We start from the raw sequence: 19,216 nt of genomic DNA on the forward strand, positions 1-19,216 counted from the left end.
TGCCATCCGATTTCTGAATGGACATTGAACCCATGAACACTACCTCACTACTTTTTTATTTCTATTATTGCACTACTTATTTAACTATTTAATATATATATATTAACACTGTAATTCACAGTTTTTTTCTCTATTATCATGTATTGCATTGTACTGCTGCTGCAAAGTTAACAAGTTTCGCGACATATGCCGGCAATACTAAACCGGACTCTGTTTCTGAAGTGCCGGTCAACAGCTCATAGATCATAGGAAAAGGAATATGACCAGATCTTCTTCAGTGTCCTAATGAAGGGTCTTGGCCCGAAGCATCGACTGTTTACTCTTTTCCATAGATGCTGCCTGACCTGCTGAGTTCCTCCAGTATTTTGTGTGCGTTGTTCTGGATTTCCAGCGTCTGAAGATTTTCTCGTGTTTATGTCCATAACATGCTAATTTAATTTTTGAATGAGAAATAAACATTTAAGTTGAGGCATTAAGAATAGCTCCCTACATATTTATTTCAAAATAATGTGGTAGGATGTATTAGGGCTAACTGGGAGAATATAAGAACGTAAGAAATAGCAGGAGTCGGCCATCCGGCCCATCAAGCCTGCTCCGCCATTCAATAAGATCATGGCTGATCTGACCATGGACTCATCTCCACATTGCTGCCTTTTCCCCATAACTCTTAATTCCCCTACTATCCAAAAATCTATCTAGCCTTGTCTTAAATATATTTACTGAGGTAGCCTCCACTGCTTCATTGGGCAGAGCACTCAATACCTTGGTTCAGGACCTTAGCCAAAATCAGAATCAGAATCAGGTTTATTATCACCGGCATGTGACGTGAAATCTGTTAACTTAGCAACAGCAGTTCAATACAATACATAATATAGAAGAGAAAAAGAATAAAAATAATAATAATAAATCATGCAACATACATCAAAGTTGCTGGTGAACGCAGCAGGCCAAGCAGCATCTATAGGAAGAGGTGCAGTCGACGTTTCAGGCCGAGACCCTTCGTCAGGACTAACTGAAGGAAGAGTGAGTAAGGGATTTGAAAGCTGGAGGGGGAGGGGGAGATGCAAGATGATAGGAGAAGACAGGAGGGGGAGGGATGGAGCCGAGAGCTGGACAGGTGATAGGCAAAAGGGGATACGAGAGGATCATGGGACAGGAGGTCTAGGGAGAAAGACGGGGGGGGGGTGACCCAGAGGATGGGCAAGAGGTATATTCAGAGGGACAGAGGGAGAAAAAGGAGAGTGAGAGAAAGAATGTGTGCATAAAAATGAGTAACAGCTGGGGTACAAGGGGGAGGTGGGGCCTAGCGGAAGTTAGAGAATAATAAATCATCATCATCATCAGGTGCGATGCCCAATTTGAGCTTTGACCGCCATGGCCCACACACTCCTGTTTCAGGTCAAGTGGATCAATTCATTGGTATTCATTTCCAGTTCTCTGGCTGCTGTCTCCATCATCATTTGTCTTTGCCTTCCTCTTGCTTTCTTCCCTTCAATCTTTCCCATAATTACCGTGCATTCTAACTCCTCTTTCCTAATCACATGCCCAATGAAGTTACGTTGCCTTTTCATGATCTCATACATTATTTCTCTTTTTGTGTTTGCTTGTTCATGACATCCTCGTTAGATATTCATTTCATCCATGATATTCTTTGCATCCTCCTCAAAAACCACATCTCTGCTGCTACAATTCGTTTCCTCATGTTACTAGATATTGTCCAACATTCCGAGCCATATAACATAACTGGATAAACGTAACATTTCAGTGCTCTGAGGCGGGTTGGTCATGCCTAGTTTAGTATTGGGCAGTATACTCTTCATTCTCGTAAAGGTGTCTTTTGCCATCCCTATTCTTCTTTTGACATCCAAGTCACACCTGCCATCTAATGTCACCCAGCTTCCTAAGTAGCAAAAGTTCTGTACTTGTTTTATGTCTTCCCCATTCTCAGTCTGCATATAGGATTCTCCTTCTTTTTGGATATCATCATACATTCTGCCTTTTTGCAATTGATAGATAGATTCATTTTTGCACTTTCTTCAACAACTATATCAATTAAGTTTTGTAGTTCATCCTCCGTACTTGCAAATAACAGTGTCATCTGCATATCTGAAATTATTGATGTTTTAACCGCCAACTTTGATTCCCAAAATGTCTTACTTTTTGTAATATTGTTTCACTGTACACATTAAATAAATGAGGGGAGAAAACACACCCTTGTCTAATGCCTCTCTTGATTTTCGTAAACTGACTCACTTCTCCATCTATTCCTACAGCGGCAGTTTGTTCCCAGTACAGATTTCTGATTAGGCGGAGGTCTTTGGAATTTAGATCAAGAGTTTTCTGTAATATTTCATATAACTTTATCAAATGCTTTTTGCACTTGAATAGCTCATTCTGAAATAATCCTTAACATCAATATTGCATTTCTTGTACCTTTGTCTTTCACAAAACCACATTGTTCTTTGCCTATTTCAGCTTGTATCTTAATTCTTAGAAGTATCTTAATAATCAATAACTCAATTACAGTATAAAAATGTGCAAAAAACAGAAATACTGTATATTAAGAAAAGTGAGGTAGTGTCCATGGGTTCAAAAAATGACACTTTCAATGGTGCATGCACTGCCCTGGAGAATCAGCCTGTGTATGTGTCCTTTTCTTTCCCTTTGGCTCTTTAAAAGCCTATTTGTTTAATCTCTGTTCCCACCCACCTTCCCATAGCCTCTTTCATCCTCTTCTCAAGCCAACTGAAAGCATACAGCTGTAAATGTAAATCTTTCCCTCCCCCCCGCCTCTGCATTCTGCAGGGATCGCTCCCTACACAACTCCCTTGTCCATTCGTCCCCCCCATCCCTCCCCACTGATCTCCCTCCTGGCACTTATCCTTGTAAGCGGAACAAGTGCTACACATGCCCTTACACTTCCTCCCTTACCACCATTCAGGGCCCCAAACAGTCCTTCCAGGTGAGGCATCACTTCAGCTGTGAGTCGACTGGGGTGATATACTGCGTCCGATGCTCCCGATGTGGCCTTTTATATATTGGCGAGACCCGACGCAGACTGGGAGACCGCTTTGCTGAACATCTACGCTCTGTCCGCCAGAGAAAGCAGGATCTCCCAGTGGCCACACATTTTAATTCCACATCCCATTCCCATTCTGACATGTCTATCCACGGCCTCCTCTACTGTAAAGATGAAGCCACACTCAGGTTGGAGGAACAACACCTTATATTGTGTCTGGGTAGCCTCCAACCTGATGGCATGAACATCGACTTCTCTAACTTCCGCTAAGGCCCCACCTCCCCCTTGTACCCCATCTGTTACTCATTTTTATGCACACATTCTTTCTCTCACTCTCCTTTTTCTCCCTCTGTCCCTCTGAATATACCTCTTGCCATCCTCTGGGTCACCCCCCCCCCGTCTTTCTTCCCGGACCTCCTGTCCCATGATCCTCTCGTATCCCCTTTTGCCTATCAACTGTCCAGCTCTCGGCTCTATCCCTCCCCCTCCTGTCTTCTCCTATCATTTTGCATCTCCCCCTCCCCCTCCAGCTTTCAAATCCCTTACTCACTCTTCCTTCAGTTAGTCCTGACGAAGGGTCTCGGCCTGAAACGTCAACTGTACCTCTTCCTACAGATGCTGCCTGGCCTGCTGCGTTCACCAGCAACTTTGATGTATGTTGCTTGAATTTCCAGCATCTGCAGAATTCCTGTTGTTTCAGCTGTAAATGTACTCACTTTCATGTTCCTGTAGTTGGCAGTACTCCGGGATTCATTTTCTGGTGATCCCGAGAAACCAAAGATTAGTTTGGCCATTACTGCAAGCAAATTAGAGGGAAAAAATACAATGACTGCCATCTTTTTCTGTGGCAAAAGAAATAGTGAGGATGTGGTATTGAACCATTTTATACACAGTAGATTCTTAAAATTGTGAAGGTGGGAAAACAGCTTTGTCCAGATTGAGTGGGGTGACGTTGCAGGTTATGTGACAGTTATGCAGCATAGAAACAGGCACTTCAGCCCATCACATCTATGCTGACCACTTATTTTAATGCCACTTGCCTGTATCAGTTCTATTCCTTGACCATTCGAGTACCTGTCCAGACGCCTCTCGCATGTGTTACTGTTCCTTCCTCCGCCGCCTCTTTGTGCAGCTCATTTCAGATACCGACTTCCCAACCAATTTCCAACCAACCAACTTTAACCAATTTCCCTCAGGATCAATAAAGTATGACTACTCTTTGTGTGAGAAATTTACTCTTCAGATTCCCTTCAAACCTCCTCTCCCTCACCTTAAACCATGCCATTTAAGGGACCATGTCAAAAGTTTAGCGAAATACCACGGACCCAGCATCTACTAACCCGCCATCATCAATCCTCTTAGTTACTTTTTCAGAAAACTAAAATCATGAAACATGCACAAAGTCATGCTGACTATCCCTAATCAATCCTTGCCTTTCCAAATGCAACCTCTGACCTAACAAGGCTAAAAAAAACTCTGCCAGGACCCTAGCAACTCTTCCCCTTCCTTCCCAAAACATCTTGAGATACATCTGGTCAGTCATCAGGGATTTATTCAGCTTCATGTGTTCCAAGACCCCCAAAGTCCCCTCCTTTTTAATGTTGATAATGTTGCTCTATGACATCACAGTTCCCTCTTCTGAACTCAATAGCTTCCATGACCTTTTAAATACAAAAGAGAAGTATTCATTTGAGACCTCACCATTTTCTGTGCCTTCATACATAGATTACCTCAGGTTTTCTCCATGTCCTCCCACAGTCCAAAGATGAACCAGTTTGTTGGTTATTGCAAATTGTCCTGTGATTAGGCTGGGGTTAAATAGGGAGTTGCTGGATGATACGGATCAAAGGGACGGCAGGGCTAAATAAATCTCACTGTATCTCTAAATAAATAAATATATCCTTATGAGGAACTATGCTGTCCCCAGCTACCCTTTTGCACTGAATAGAATTTTTGGGACTCTACTTCATCTGCCGGGGGTATCTCATGCCCCTTTTTGCCCTCCCAATTTCCTCAGGTGTACTAGCTTGACCTCATCTGCCTAAACTGGACAATATGTCTCCATTTTCATGATGGAACCCTCAATATCCCTCATCATTCGAGGTCCCAAATCTTGCAGTCTAGCCTTCCCTCACTTGAACAGGAAGTGGTTAGCCATGAATACTTCCTCACTCTTTTGAAAGTTTCCAGTTACCAGACATCCTCTTACCTGCAAGAAGCTTCTTACAATCAACTTTTGAGACCTCAAATTTAGGACTTTAGCTTAAGAACCAGTCTTATCTTTTTCCAAGACTAACTTGAAACTAATAGAATTATTGTGACTGGACCCAAAGTCTTCCCCCTAATCTGTAGAAGATACTCAACCATTCTCATTTTTCATCACAATAGTTCCAAATTTAAGTAAAATCATTCAAGGGTGAAGAGTACCAAAATACTGGAACATCAGGCAATATTTGAAAATCTTACTGTTTATTTAAACTTTTAATCAGAAATTCCTCTTCTCAAATGCTATTTGCTTCTACTTCTCCATTATTATGTCCCTTCTTCTCATCTTGGTACATTAAGTTTGGTCACATTGAAGCCTTATTTTTAAATTTTAACTTCTATGCTTAGCAATACACACAAAAAGCTGGATGAACTCAACAGGTCAAGCAGCATCTATGGAAAGGAATAAACAGCTGAAACACTTCATCAGGACTGGAAAGGGGTAAGCATTCTAGGTGGAATGAGTCCACTACTTCCCACTTTCCCCATTTCTGTAAACTTCTGCCCATTTAAAAACTGATACCTAAGGTCCAGTCCCTGTTGATTCATCATCGCTATTCAGGCTGAATTGCTTAGTGTATGGATTCTGAAGTTATAAAAACTTGCAAAGCAAAGATATCCATCGAGAAAGTCCTGGGTTTAAATGCCACCCAACTGTAGCTTCGTTGATCTTAACTAATCGGAGGGCTATAATACACTTCTAAACTCATGGGCTATAAAGGAAATTAAATCAACCAGATCTGCTATTCTGATTGCTATTTGGTGAACTATAATGCATTAATTTCTGCTAAGATGAGAAGGCAACTTAAAGCCTGCAATTTTAATGGTCTGACCATTGTGTAGAGCCATCATTCTACTTATTTTGGGATTGTTCTTGTCATGTTCGTTACTGAGGGGTTGTGCAGAGCACATGAGGACACCAGCATGCAGGATATTCAACTGAACTTTATTGACAATCCTGCTTGTACAGTGTGTAAACTCCTCCCATGTGGGAGCGGCTAACTGATTGGCATAGGACTAATACTATTAACTACCATCACAGTTCTCTGTACAGTCCAAATTTCTGGGGTTGTTGGTTTTGTAACTGCTGAAACAAGCATGGCCTATTTGGATGAACAATTCTAATTTTAGTTAGTCTTCTATTTGGCTCCTATATTGTTCCTGATCTGCTAGCTGCAACAGCCATTTTAAAAAATGCTTTAAATGTCAGTAAGTCAAAAATGCTGATTGTGGACTTCAGGAAGGGTAAGACGATGGAACACGAACCAGTCCTCATAGAGGGATCAGAAGTGGAGAGAGTGAATAATTTCAAGTTCCTGTGTGTCAAGATCAGAGGACATAACCTGGTTCCAACATGTCGATGCAGCTATAAAGAAGGCAAGACAGCAAGTATATTTCATTAGGAGTTTGAAGAGATTTGGTTTGTCAACTAAAACACTTGAAAACTTCTATAGATGTACCATGGAGAGCATTCTGACAGGCTGCATCACTGCCTGATATGGGGGAGGGGAGGCTACTACTGCATAGGACCGAAAGAAGCTCCATCTTGAGTACTAGCCTCTGTAATACCCAAGACATCTTCAAGAAATTGGGCCTCAGAAAGGTGACGTCCATTATTAGGGACTCCCATCACCCAGGACATGCCCTCTTCTCATCGTTACTGTCAGGATGGAGGTACAGAAGCCTTAAGGCTAGAAGTAGGGGATGCAGTGATTCAGGAACAGCTTCTTCCCCTCCGCTATCCCATTCCTAAATGGAAGTTGAAGCAATGAACCCTACCTCAGTTTTTAAAAATATGTTATTTCTGCTTTTGCACTAATTTTAATCTGTTCAATGTACATATATATGTTTGTATATTAACTGTGTATATATATATATATACCAAAACTGTAATTGATCTACCTTTTTTTATATACAATATCATGTATTGCTTTGCACTGCTGCTAAGTTAACAAATTTCACGACACATGGTGATAATAAACCTGATTCTGAAATTATTATGCTGACCTGGTTAGTTTTTACTTTATTTATTCAGGTATGACGTGGAATAAGAACTTAAGAAATAGGAGCAGAGTCGGCCATCTGGCCCGTTGAGCCCGCTCTGCCATTCAATAAGATCATGGCTGATCTGGCCATGGACTCATCTCCACCTACTTCCCTTTTCCCCATAACTCTTTAATTCTCCTACAATGCAAAAATCAGTCCAACCTTGTCTTAAATATATTTACTGAGGTAGCCTCCACTGCTTCATTGGGCAGAGAATTCCACAGATTCACCACTCTCTGAGAAAAGCAGTTCCTCCTCATCTCCGTCCTAAATCTACTCCCCCAAATCTTGAGGCTATGTCCCCTACCTCTAGTCTCACCTACCAGTGGAAACAACTTTCCTGCCTCTATCTATCCCTTACATCTCCTCTCATTCTTCTGAATTCCGACAAGTACATCGCAGGCGAGTCAGTCTCTCCTCAGTCAGAATAGGCCCTTCCAGCCGAGGTGCCCAGCACCCCCCAATTTAACCCGAGCCTAATCACAGGACAATTTACAATGACCAATGAACCTACCAACCAGTACGTCTTTGTACCGTGGAAGGAAACCGGAACACATAAAGGAAACCCTTGCAGTCACAGGAAGAACGTACGGATTCCTTACAGGCAATGGCGGGAACTGAACCCATGCTAACCACTGTACTACCTACTTGTTATGGGTCACCTGAAACAATATCGACATAGCTATTTAAATGAGCGCACAATATTTCTATTATTAAACTCTAGCCTGTGCTTTTACACTATAATTTATATCCTATGTGTTATATTGAAAATAGTGAGCTGTGACACAGATCTAATTGAACTCGCTGTAGTGATCTTGACCCATATTCCAGTGTGCTATTGAATTAGAAAAAGGTATAGCACTCAGTACAAACAAAACTTACATTTAAAAAAAAATGCCTTTATTTTTAGTTTACAAAATAAATTTTGCTTTTACAGGCTTCTCGCATATCGTAAAATTGAAAAATCAACAAAAGCATAACTAGGAAAATGTAAACATCAACGCTTGCATGCAGGACTTAATGTTCTTAAATAAATTCCTGACACTTTTTCTATTAACAAATAAATTTTCACACTATACCATATCTTTATTTTATATAAATTTACAAATCTAGAGTCCTACTCAGTAGTGAGTAACCAGGTCATAGAAACAACGCTGGAAAATACCCAAAAATAAAATTCGGCGAGATGCACAGGCAGAATAAACAAAATATTGTTCATTAACATTACTTATCTTTTTCTTTAAACTATAGCTAGTAACTTCAGCTGGGGTTCTGCATTTCTGAAAGCTGGAAGCAAATCTGACCCCATGCTTCAAAGTTTGTAATCACCTGTGCTTTGGAGGTAGATGTTGAGAAGAACTTATACCAGTAACAATGTCCTACACTCACTTTGATCACAACCTCCATTTCGTCCTTTATTCTGATAATCTTAAAATCAAAACAGAATCCTATACCATTCAAAGGTCCACAATGACACTTTTTTTTAGCTTACCCAGGTAGATTTTTAACACAAAAGCCCAGAAGGTGAGCAATGTTAAAATTCATAACATAAACGCCCGCACACACGCACAATATACTGTATCAGCCTGTAAGTGTGAACAGCAATAACATCATAAAACTTTCATTGATAAATGCAACACTTTATGCAAAAATTCAGATCTTATATGAGGAATCTTTGTGACAGTGGGCATTTGAATTTGCTAGATTTAAAATCAATATTGCGCAGAAGTGACCCGGCTGGGGGCGTAGTGGCATTAGTGTCAGAATTCGGGACGAAAGGTTCCGAGTTCGAATCCAGCCGGCTCCCCTGTACACTTTCCATCCGTGCTGGGTTACGAGCTGGTGATCTCTTTGGAAACTCACCCAGCAGAAGGCAATGGCAAACCACTGCTGTAACTTACCTCGTACGCGGTTCCCCACTAGGTCAGAGAGGCGTGGAGGGAAATCGTCCGCTAACCCGGAGAAACTCTGGATGCAACGTACCTTTCCTTCCTTTCCCTTGCGCAGAAGTAGTAACATATGCAACAAAGAACCGTAAGGCACTCTCTGGTGTTGCGATTCACATAGAATTATGAACCTCTACACTTGGTTATGAGAATACCACATAACATTTCTGGCTCTTGCTCCTATTTATAATCACACTTAAAACATTCCAGAGCAAAACAAATTAATTATTTTAACAGCTCTAATTCTAATATTCTTAAAAAAAAACATTTCTTGAAATTATTTGCTTAAAACCTTGGATAAAACTAGAGAAAGAGGGTGCAGCATTTTAAGTCCATTTTCTCACAATAGGAACCTTATTAAAGAGTGAAAGGATATAGAAAAATACAATCCCATGGAGTATCTAGTATTTTCATGGTTTTCTAGTGGCTAGGCCAGGGCCGAGGCAGGGATTTCAGATACAACACTGTCCAATGGCTGCCAATGGCAATTCATTAGGGCATCGTAGAACTCTTCACTCTGTTCCATGAATTGTGCATTAGCTTCTTCAACATCCAAGTAAGGAACTGGATCTGAATCATGACAAATGTAATAGTGACACTTCAATATACAATACAGAATTGCAAATATGAAGAGTAATTATTAAACATGCATTGGGAAATGTAATCCTTCACACAAAAATACAGATTTTATGTGAGGGTATTTGAAATTGTTAGACCTAAAATCAATATTTTGGTTATCAAAAACAAGATATACAATAAAGAATCGTAAAGCACTCTGGTGTTGTAATTCACATAAATCCTATGAACCTCTACGTTTGGTGCTCAATGTTGAAACCTCAATTTAACAACAAAGCTACCCATTTACACAAAATCCACATTAATCCCAGTTTTTTCTCACTTTCTCTCAGCAATTCCCTCCCAGATTCTAACACCTGCAAAATAGGGGTGGTTTACAATTATCCTACCAATCACACATCTTTGGGATGTGGGAGGAAACCAGAGCACTAAGGGTAGATCCAAAGCGAGCCACAGGGAGAACTTGCAAACACCACACAGACAGCACTTGAGGCCAGAACTGAACCTGGGTCTCTTGCTCTGACGCAATGGTTCTACTAGCTTGTATACCATGATGTATGTATAGTCAAAATATTAAATAAAAATTCGAGGCTTGTTATTCTCATTCCTTCCTCCCAAAGTTTGTGTATGCACCATCCTTTTTGCACGTCATTCCTCATTATTATATCTATATATCCCTCTGGTGTCAAGTTTAGTGTGGTAGTGTAGTGGGTAGTGCTTCTTGCTCTCACTTTCAGCTTCCACTGCTGGCTCACAATCTCGTGAGAAGGAGAGCTGAATGTGTAAGTCTCTCCCTGCCAGTACGTAGCCTCTCCAGCAGCAAGCCTCATGTAGTGCCTCCTCACTGACGACATACGGAAGCTGAACTGCTTTTGGACTCAGGCTGAACTGCAGAAGACAGGGAGGAGGTCTGGCCCCTGCACACGTGGCACACAGGCCCACCGGTGTGTGGACATGGCTTGGTGCTCGTGAACCAGATCCCCAGCTATGGGTAAATAGCCCCACCGCCTTGTGGGCAGCTTCGGGAGAGACGAAGGCCACCGGAGTAAACACAGACAGCAAATCCAGAGTGGAACCCCTAAGGCGGCCAGAAGTCACTGAACATCCTTCTGGCAGCTCCCGCAGCCAAGCTGGTGCCAAACGTATTGCTTCATAAGCTTTCCTTTGGACTACACTGGTGAGGCCGAGAGAGGGATCTTGATGACTGGGCATCTCAGGATCTCCATACCTTCCGCTCAGGCTTGTGCCCTGGAGAGGTTACTCCACTGTACTTTGAGACAAGATGGATGACATCATTAAGCCCTCTGAAACACTTATTAGAAGTTGTCATTCTCCTCCACACCATGGTTCAACTAATCATTTCCTGTGGAACTTACCTCACCTCAGCAAAGACTCTATTACAACTCGGGCCGTTGGAGCTTGGAGTTCAATTCTGGCATCCTCTGTAAGTCGTCCCAGTAGAATGTGTGGATTTCCCCCAAGTGCTCTGGTTTCCTCCCATGGTCCAAAGGGTAAGTTAATTGGTCATTATAAATCATACTGTGATTAGGTTAGGGTTAAATCGGGTTTGCTGGGTGGTACAGCTCAAAGGGCCAAAAGGGCTTACTCCATGCTGTATCTCTAAATTTTTTTTTAAAACTGCAGGGAAAGTATAAATAGCAGTGAATTTGTGTTAATATGTTGAGATAATATGGCTGAGATAGAAGTTGAGATAATATAATGAGATAACCATTGAGCATATCTACATGAAACGTTGTCATAGGATCATAGCATCCATCATCAGAGATCCCCACCACCCAGGCCACGCTCTTTTCTCGCTGCTCCCATCAGGTGGAAGGTACAAGAGCTCAGGACTCACACCATCAGGTTCAACGACAGTCACGAACCCTCAACCATCAGACTCTTGAATAAAAGCGGATAACTACACTCACTTGCCCATCCAATGAGATGTTCCTACAACCAATGAACCCACTTTAAGGACTCTTTATCTTGTTATTTCCTATTCTTGTTATCTATTGCTATTTATTTATATTTGTATTTGCACGGTTTGTTGTCTTCTGCACTCTGGTTGATCTTTCATTGATTCGGTTATAGTTACTATTCTATAGATTTGCTGAGTATGCCCACAGGAAAATGAATCTCAGGGTTGTAAGTGGTGACATACAGTTGCAAGAAAAAGTTTGTGAATCCTTTGCAATTACCTAGTTTTCTGCATTAAGTATTCATAAAATGTGGTCTGATTTTCATCTGTCACAATAATAGACAAACACAATCTGCCTAAACTTCCAGGCTGGAAAAAGTATGTGAACCCTTGTATTTAATAATTGGTAGAACCTCCTTTAGCAGTAATAACCTCCACCAAACATTTCCTGTAGCTGCTGATCAGACTTGCACAATGGTGAAAAGGAATTTTAGACCATTCCTCCATATCAAACTTTCAGTTCATCAATATTTCTATGATACCTTGCATGAACAGCCCTCTTCAGGTCATGCCACAGCATCTCAATTGGGTTAAAGTCTGGACTCTGACTTGGCCATTCCAAAAAACACATTTTTGTCTTCTTACACCATTCTGCTATTGATTTACTCTTGTGTTTTGGATCATTGTTTTGTTGCATCATCCAACTTCTATTAAGCTTCAGGTGACGGATCGCTACTCTGACATTCTTCTAGAAAATGTCTTGCTACAATTTTGAATTTATTGTTCCCTCAACGAATGCAAGCTGTCCAGGTCCCAAGGCAATCCCAAACCATGATGCTCCTTTCACCATGCTTCACAGCTGGGATGAGGTTTGGTGTCGGTGTGCAGTGCCCTTTTCCCTCCAAACACGATGGTTTTCATTTCTACCAAAAAGTTCAACTTCTGTCTCATCTATCCACAGAACTTTGTCCCAGAAGCGCTGTGGAACATCCAGGTGGTCTCTTATAGTGGACACAAGAACAAAGGCCTTAGCAAATTCTGGAGATTTCTGCAGGTCTTTTGCTGTTATCATCAATATTCCTGCGATACCTTGCATGAACAGCCCTCTTCAGGTCATGCCACAGCATCTCAATTGGGTTAAAGTCTGGACTCTGACTTGGGTAGCAGACACCAACAGAATCAACAAACTCATTCGTAAGGCTAGTGATGTCGTGGGGATGGAACTGGACTCTCTCACGGTGGTGTCTGAAAAGAGGATGCTGTCTAAGTTGCATGCCATCTTGGATAATGTCTCCCATCCACTACATAATGTACTGGGTGGGCACAGGAGTACATTCAGCCTGAGATTCATTCCACCGAGATGCAACACAGAGCGTCATAGGAAGTCATTCCTGCCTATGGCCATCAAACTTTACAACTCCTCCCTTGGAAGGTCAGACACCCTGAGCCAATAGGCTGGTCCTGGACTTCATAATTTACTGGCATAATTTACATATTATTATTTAACTATTTGTGGTTTTATTACTATTTATTATTTATGGTGCAACTGTAATGAAAAACAATTTCCCCTGGGATCAATAAAGTATGACTATGACTATAATCCCTGAGTTCTTTTTCACTTCCTTCAGCATTGCACGTTGTGCTCTTGGTGTAATCTTTGCATGATACCCACTCCTAGGGAGAGTAGCAACAGTACTGAGTTTCCCCCATTTGTAGACAATTTCTCTTACTGTGGACTGATGAGCACTCAGGTCTTTAGAAATGCTTTTGTAGCCTTTTCCAGCTTCATGCATCTCTACAATTCTTCTTCTAAGGTCCTCTGAAAGTTGTCTTGATCGCGATATGGTGCACATAAACAGATCTTTTCTTGAGAAGAGCAGGCTCTCTCAGTAATCCGACTTTGTGTGTCTTTTATTGGGCAGCGCACCTCTGCAACCCACACCTCCAATCTCATCTCATTGATTGGAACACCTGACTCCAAATAACGCTTGTGGAAGGCATTACCCCAGCGACTCACATACTCTTTTGAACCTAGACTGTGATTGTTTAAATGGTGTACTCAGTATTGACGAGAAGTACAATTATTTGTGTGTTGTTAGTTTAGGCAGATTGTGTTTGTCTATTATTGTGACTTAAGATGAAGATCAGACCACATTTTATGAGTAATTAATGCATAAAAACAGGTACTTGCAAAGGTTTCACAAACTTTTTCTTGCAACTGTATATGTACTCTGATAATAAAAGTTACTTTACTTTAAGCTAATAATCTACAACAGATAAAATTGCCTATTGCTGAAGTTTCTTTTCACCATATCTCCCCTGAGCCTATCTGCACTTTATTAGCATGGTGTCTCTATCTTTTCAGTCTCAAGATCCAGCCATATTTTCAGCCTTTCTAATCTTCCACTGGCCTTATTCCTGATGGTCTTCTATTTTCTTCTGAGACAGGATTAAATTTACAGAAACTAATTCCTGAAAACTATAAGGAGGAAATCCATAGGATATGAGAACGATTTTAAAAATGAAAGGATTTCACACCAGGGCATTTTACCTCCATAAAACATCCAGCAAACATTTTTTTTAAATCGTAAAATGTTGGTTAAAATTCTTATTTCCTGCGCTCACGTAACTATGTTTAGGCATAATTATAAAGTGACTATTACCTCTTTTGATGGATAAGCTAGGGTTTACTAACATTAAATGGGTCAACGAAGAAGAAAACTGACTTCAGATTTACAACAAAACGAACACTAAAGTTACTGTGCAATCCAATAAACAAGACGCCACATAATTTTAGAACTGTAAACTACAGGTGTAACAATGCTGACCAGTATATCAACAATTCGGTCTTTAAGATGTAAGAGCAGAGTCTTGCCATTTGGCCTATCAAGTCTGTTTCACCATTTCATCATGGCCAATTTATTTCCCTCTCAGCCCGATTTCCTGCTTCCTCCCCATAACACTTCATTCCCTGACTAATCAAGTATCTGCCTCAACTATAACCAATTACTTGGCTTCCACAGCTGCTTGTGGCAAAGAATTCCACAGATTCACCACTCCCTAGTTAAAGAAATCCCTCATCTCTGTTCTAAAAGCTCTCCGGTGAAAAATGATGTCGTATCTGTTAAATAGGGGCCGTGGACAATTCTGATTTGATGGAGAATGGACGTGAAAGCACAGAGGAACATCTGGAGAAATTTCTGAAATGCCCGTTCGCTGCTGTTGTTACTGTGTGGTCGGAAATCTTTCGGAGGGTAGGCCTCAAAATCTCCGGCCTTGCCTGCTTTTGGCGACCGAGATTGAGGTCGAATCGTTTGGACAGAGATGGCACTCAGTACTCGGTTGTCGGAGAGCTGATCAGAGCTCGAAGTTTTCGGATGACTCAGAGTCAGGTTGTGGTCGGCATGGCAGGGAGAGTTTTTCTTCCTTCTCCCGTCTGCGTGAGATGTGGGACATTTGAGAAACTTTGAACTTTACTGTGCTCACGGACTTCTTCATCAAGTTATGGTATTGTTACACTGTAATTATATGTATAATTATGTAGTTTTGTCAGTTTTTTTCAGTCTTGGTTTGTCCTGTTTTTGTGATATCACACCGGAGAAAATAATGCATCATCTCTTAATCATGCATTACTAAATGACAATAAAAGGGGACTACATAATAATCTAAATGGAACATCCCTCTATTCTGAGGCTGTGCCCTATGATCTTAGACTCCCTCACCATAAGAAACAACCACTCTACACACACTCTATCAAGGGCTTTCAACATTCGATGGGTTGCAATGAGATTCCTCTCATTGTTTTGAATTCCAGTGAGTATAGGCGCAAAGCCATTGTACACTCCTCATATGATAAGCCCAGAAGCATTTTTGCGAACCTCCTTAGAACCCTCTCCAATGTCAGCATAGGCTGATAGGGACTTAAGGAAAGCTTTTGGCATGTTGGCCTTCATAAATCAAAATACTGAGTACAGGACATGTTACGTTGCAGTTGTATTGATGAGGCCTAATTTGGAATATTGTGTGCAGTTTTGGTCACCTACCAACAGGAAAGATGTAAACAAGGTTGAAAGTATACGGAGAAAATTTACAAGGATGTTGCCAGATCTGGAACACCTAAGTTATATGGAAAATTTGAATAGGTTAGGACTTTATTCCTTAGAACGTAGGAGTCTAAGAGTTGATTTGATAGAGGTATACAAAATTATAAGCATATAGATAGGGTAAATGCAAGCAGGCTTTTTCCACTGAGGTTAGGTAGGACTACAAACAGAGTTCATGGGTTAAGGGTGAAAGGTGAAAAGCTTAAGGGAAACATGAGGAGAAGCTTCTTCGTGCAGAGGGTTGTGAGAGTGTTGAACGAGCTGACTGTGCAAGCGGTGCACACGAGCTGAATTTCATCATTCAAGAGAAGTTTGGATAGGTACATGGATGGTAGGGGTATGGAGGGCTAAGGTCCAGGTGCAGGTTGATGGCAGTAGGCAGATTAAATGGTTCAGCACAGAATGGATGGGCCAAGGGACCTGTTTCTGTGCCTCATTTCTCCAAGCCTCTATCCTTTCTTAGATAAAAGGCCCAAAACTGCTCACAATACTCCCAGTGAGGCCTCAGCAGAGCCTTACAAAGCTTCGACATTACATCATCGCTTTAATATTCAAGTCATTGCAGTAGTGCTGGCATCAATGTTCTCTACTTGGATTTATTATATTATCATTATAATTAGCCAAGTAATTTGGCACAATAGGAGAAAGTTACTACACTTGGGCTTACATATCCTCCTCTGCTGATGACTTCTAGTACTGACCTCCTGTGTCTGAAGCTAATTTATTCTGCATATCTTGGAGCCATGATGCATAACATCATAGAAATGACAGTGGTTCCATTGTTGCCTAAATGAAATATAATGGACAATTATAGGTCAGGCATCTACCATGATCTTAAAATTGCAATTAGAAGCACTGCTGATTGGATATTGTCCTTCCATTTCCCATAGTTATCTCCTACCATTCTACTCGCCACCTCCAAGAGGACCACGATCTTGCATATGGGGTTTGGAGGTTTGCGTGCCTCAATGACTGGGAGGGCTATGTTGGCTGGAGTCAGGGCTTTATGCTTTGGCTCTTGGTAGGGTCACCCATGCCAAAAAGGTCAAAGGGTAGAGGACAGACTAAGAGTGGTACACCAGTCCTCCAGGTTCGAGGGTTCAGCTCAGGGCTGAAAACCCTGACTGGTAAAATAAAATTATAATGGAAATAGCAATGAAGAATCCTTCTACATCTGAGTGTGACGGTATTCCTGAGTCTCCACCCAAACTGAGAGGAAGCTACTGATGGCCAAAGGAAGCCCTGAACACTGCCAGAGATGGATGATCTTCATTGTTGCCCTAAACACCAACGGCTTAACAGGGAGTAAGTATTTTACTCGTCAACCAAAGCCACTCTCTTATTGATAAGCACATGAGTTACAACTAGTGGACTGAAATTAAAATGAAGGGAAATAAAATATCCCAAATTAATGTAAAATTATGCTTAATACTTATGTATCAGAAGTTTGAAGCAAACAAATAGTCCTTATTTTCCTTCAATAAAAACTTTCAGTTGATGATTTCCTCCATATTTCCCTTAATTAGAAGAAAATTGACATAGAAGCCCACCAGAAAAAGGTGGATGCATTGTCACATACTAGGTTATCTACTTGTACAGTGGGCATGATATTTCCTGGAATTATGTCATCTTATTTAGTTCTCTGTACATTAAGAGAATCTGATATATTTCAGAAATCCAGCTGTTATTATATGTGACAGGCTGGAATTAATAATGAAGACAATACATATTAAAATTACTGACCCCCACCCCCCAAATCTATGCAATTCCACAACTGTATCAGGATTGAAAATGATATTTGTCAACTTTCGCCCAGATCTTATTTGAATATTAGCTATGTGGTAATTTTGACAGCCAGGCTGCTGGCAAGATATCAGGCAAGCTGAGGACCAATCTGTATGGGACTGGCAGAATAGGTCTCTAGGCTAATGACAAAATAAGAGTTTGCTAGAAAACCAAGATATATTATTAAAAGTTATTAGCCTGTATTTGTGTAGTAAAATCACCAGATAGCAGGATACAAAGGTATGATGTAACTAGAATAGGTACCCTGCCATAATGTCACTTTGCTTCATACTAATTCATTTGGGATTGAAAGCAAATCTCTCATTTGATTGGAAAGATCTTCACTAAAATCACTTTATCACATATAATAAAAACATGGATTTTTGAAATATATCAGACTCCTTTACTGTACAGAGGTCTAAAAAAACAAGTACTGGGAAATACGAGAAATGAAGCAAATAAAATTTATCAAAAATAATACTTTGGCATCATTGTGGGGCTGGCACAAGAGCAGCTTCCATCTATGAGAACAGTGGCTGTCGTTAATTTTAATTGGGGGGAGGAGCATAATAATTAACTTCCAGGCATGGGAGATAACGAAGGGGCCAGGAAAATACCAGATGGTCTATCACTCGCTCCATAATCTTCTTTTTAATTTTGCATCTTTAATGAGTAGATGATGGGCAAAATCTCCAGGAAAATCTGATCAGTGCACTTTTCTAATGGTTTATAAAGAAGCAGTAGCATCATTGACATGACAGAGGTCATGCTGCAGTATACATGAAACACTGTCAGAGGAAAGCAGCGTCCATCATCAGAGATCCCCACAACCCAGGCATGACATCTAAACTTTTGACAAACTTCTATAGATGTGTGGTGGCGATTACTGACTGGCTGCATCGCAGCCTGGTGCGGAAACACCAACGCCTTTGAACGGAAAGTCCTACAGGAAGAAGTGGATTCGGACCAGTACATCACAGGTAAAACCCTCACAACCATTGAGAATGTCTGCATGAAATGTGGTTGCAGGAAAGCAGCATCCATCATTAGAGACCCTCACCAGCCAGGTCATGCTCTCTTCTCACTGCTGCCATCAAAAAGGTACAGAAGCCTCAGGACTCACATCACCAGGTTCAGGAACAATTATTACCCCTCAGGCTCTTGAATAAATGGGATAACTTCACTCACCCCATCATTGAAATGTTCTACAACCAATGATCTCACTTTAAGGACCCTTTATCTCATTATCTCACTATTTATTGCTACTTATTTATATCTGCACTTGCACAGTTTGTTGTCCTCTGCTCTCTGGTTAATCTTTCTTTGATCTAGCTATAGTTATTATTCTGCTGATTTGCTGAGAATGCTCGCAAGTAAATGAATCACGGGGTTGTATATGGTGACATATATGTACTTTGATAATAACATTTTACTTTGAACTAATCATAGTGATTATTTTAGAAGCCTGTCTTGGGAAATTCTGGTGGTCTCAATGCTAACACTCTGTACTATAGATTATCAAATCAACCATAAGGTGAACTTCAAACAAAAGTTA

The 19,216-nt window shown here is 40.9% G+C and overlaps 1 protein-coding gene across 3 annotated transcripts in view; it reads right to left on the bottom strand.

Moving 5' to 3' along the window:
• Positions 1-8,231: 8,231 nt before the first annotated feature.
• LOC134339135 (tRNA selenocysteine 1-associated protein 1-like) overlaps positions 8,232-19,216 on the bottom strand; it is a 36,535-nt gene continuing 25,550 nt past the window's right edge. For 2 of the 3 annotated variants that reach the window (XM_063035485.1, XM_063035484.1), the window contains exon 9: positions 8,232-9,846. In XM_063035485.1, the coding sequence (XP_062891555.1) occupies positions 9,704-9,846 (143 nt within the window). In that variant the 3' untranslated portion in view covers positions 8,232-9,703. Of the gene's footprint in view, positions 9,847-16,577; positions 16,663-19,216 lie in introns of all 3 variants that reach the window. The other variant, XM_063035486.1, reaches the window with a different exon arrangement.

Source organism: Mobula hypostoma, chromosome 28 (genome assembly GCF_963921235.1).
Source record: "Mobula hypostoma chromosome 28, sMobHyp1.1, whole genome shotgun sequence".
Taxonomy (NCBI): domain Eukaryota; kingdom Metazoa; phylum Chordata; class Chondrichthyes; order Myliobatiformes; family Myliobatidae; genus Mobula; species Mobula hypostoma.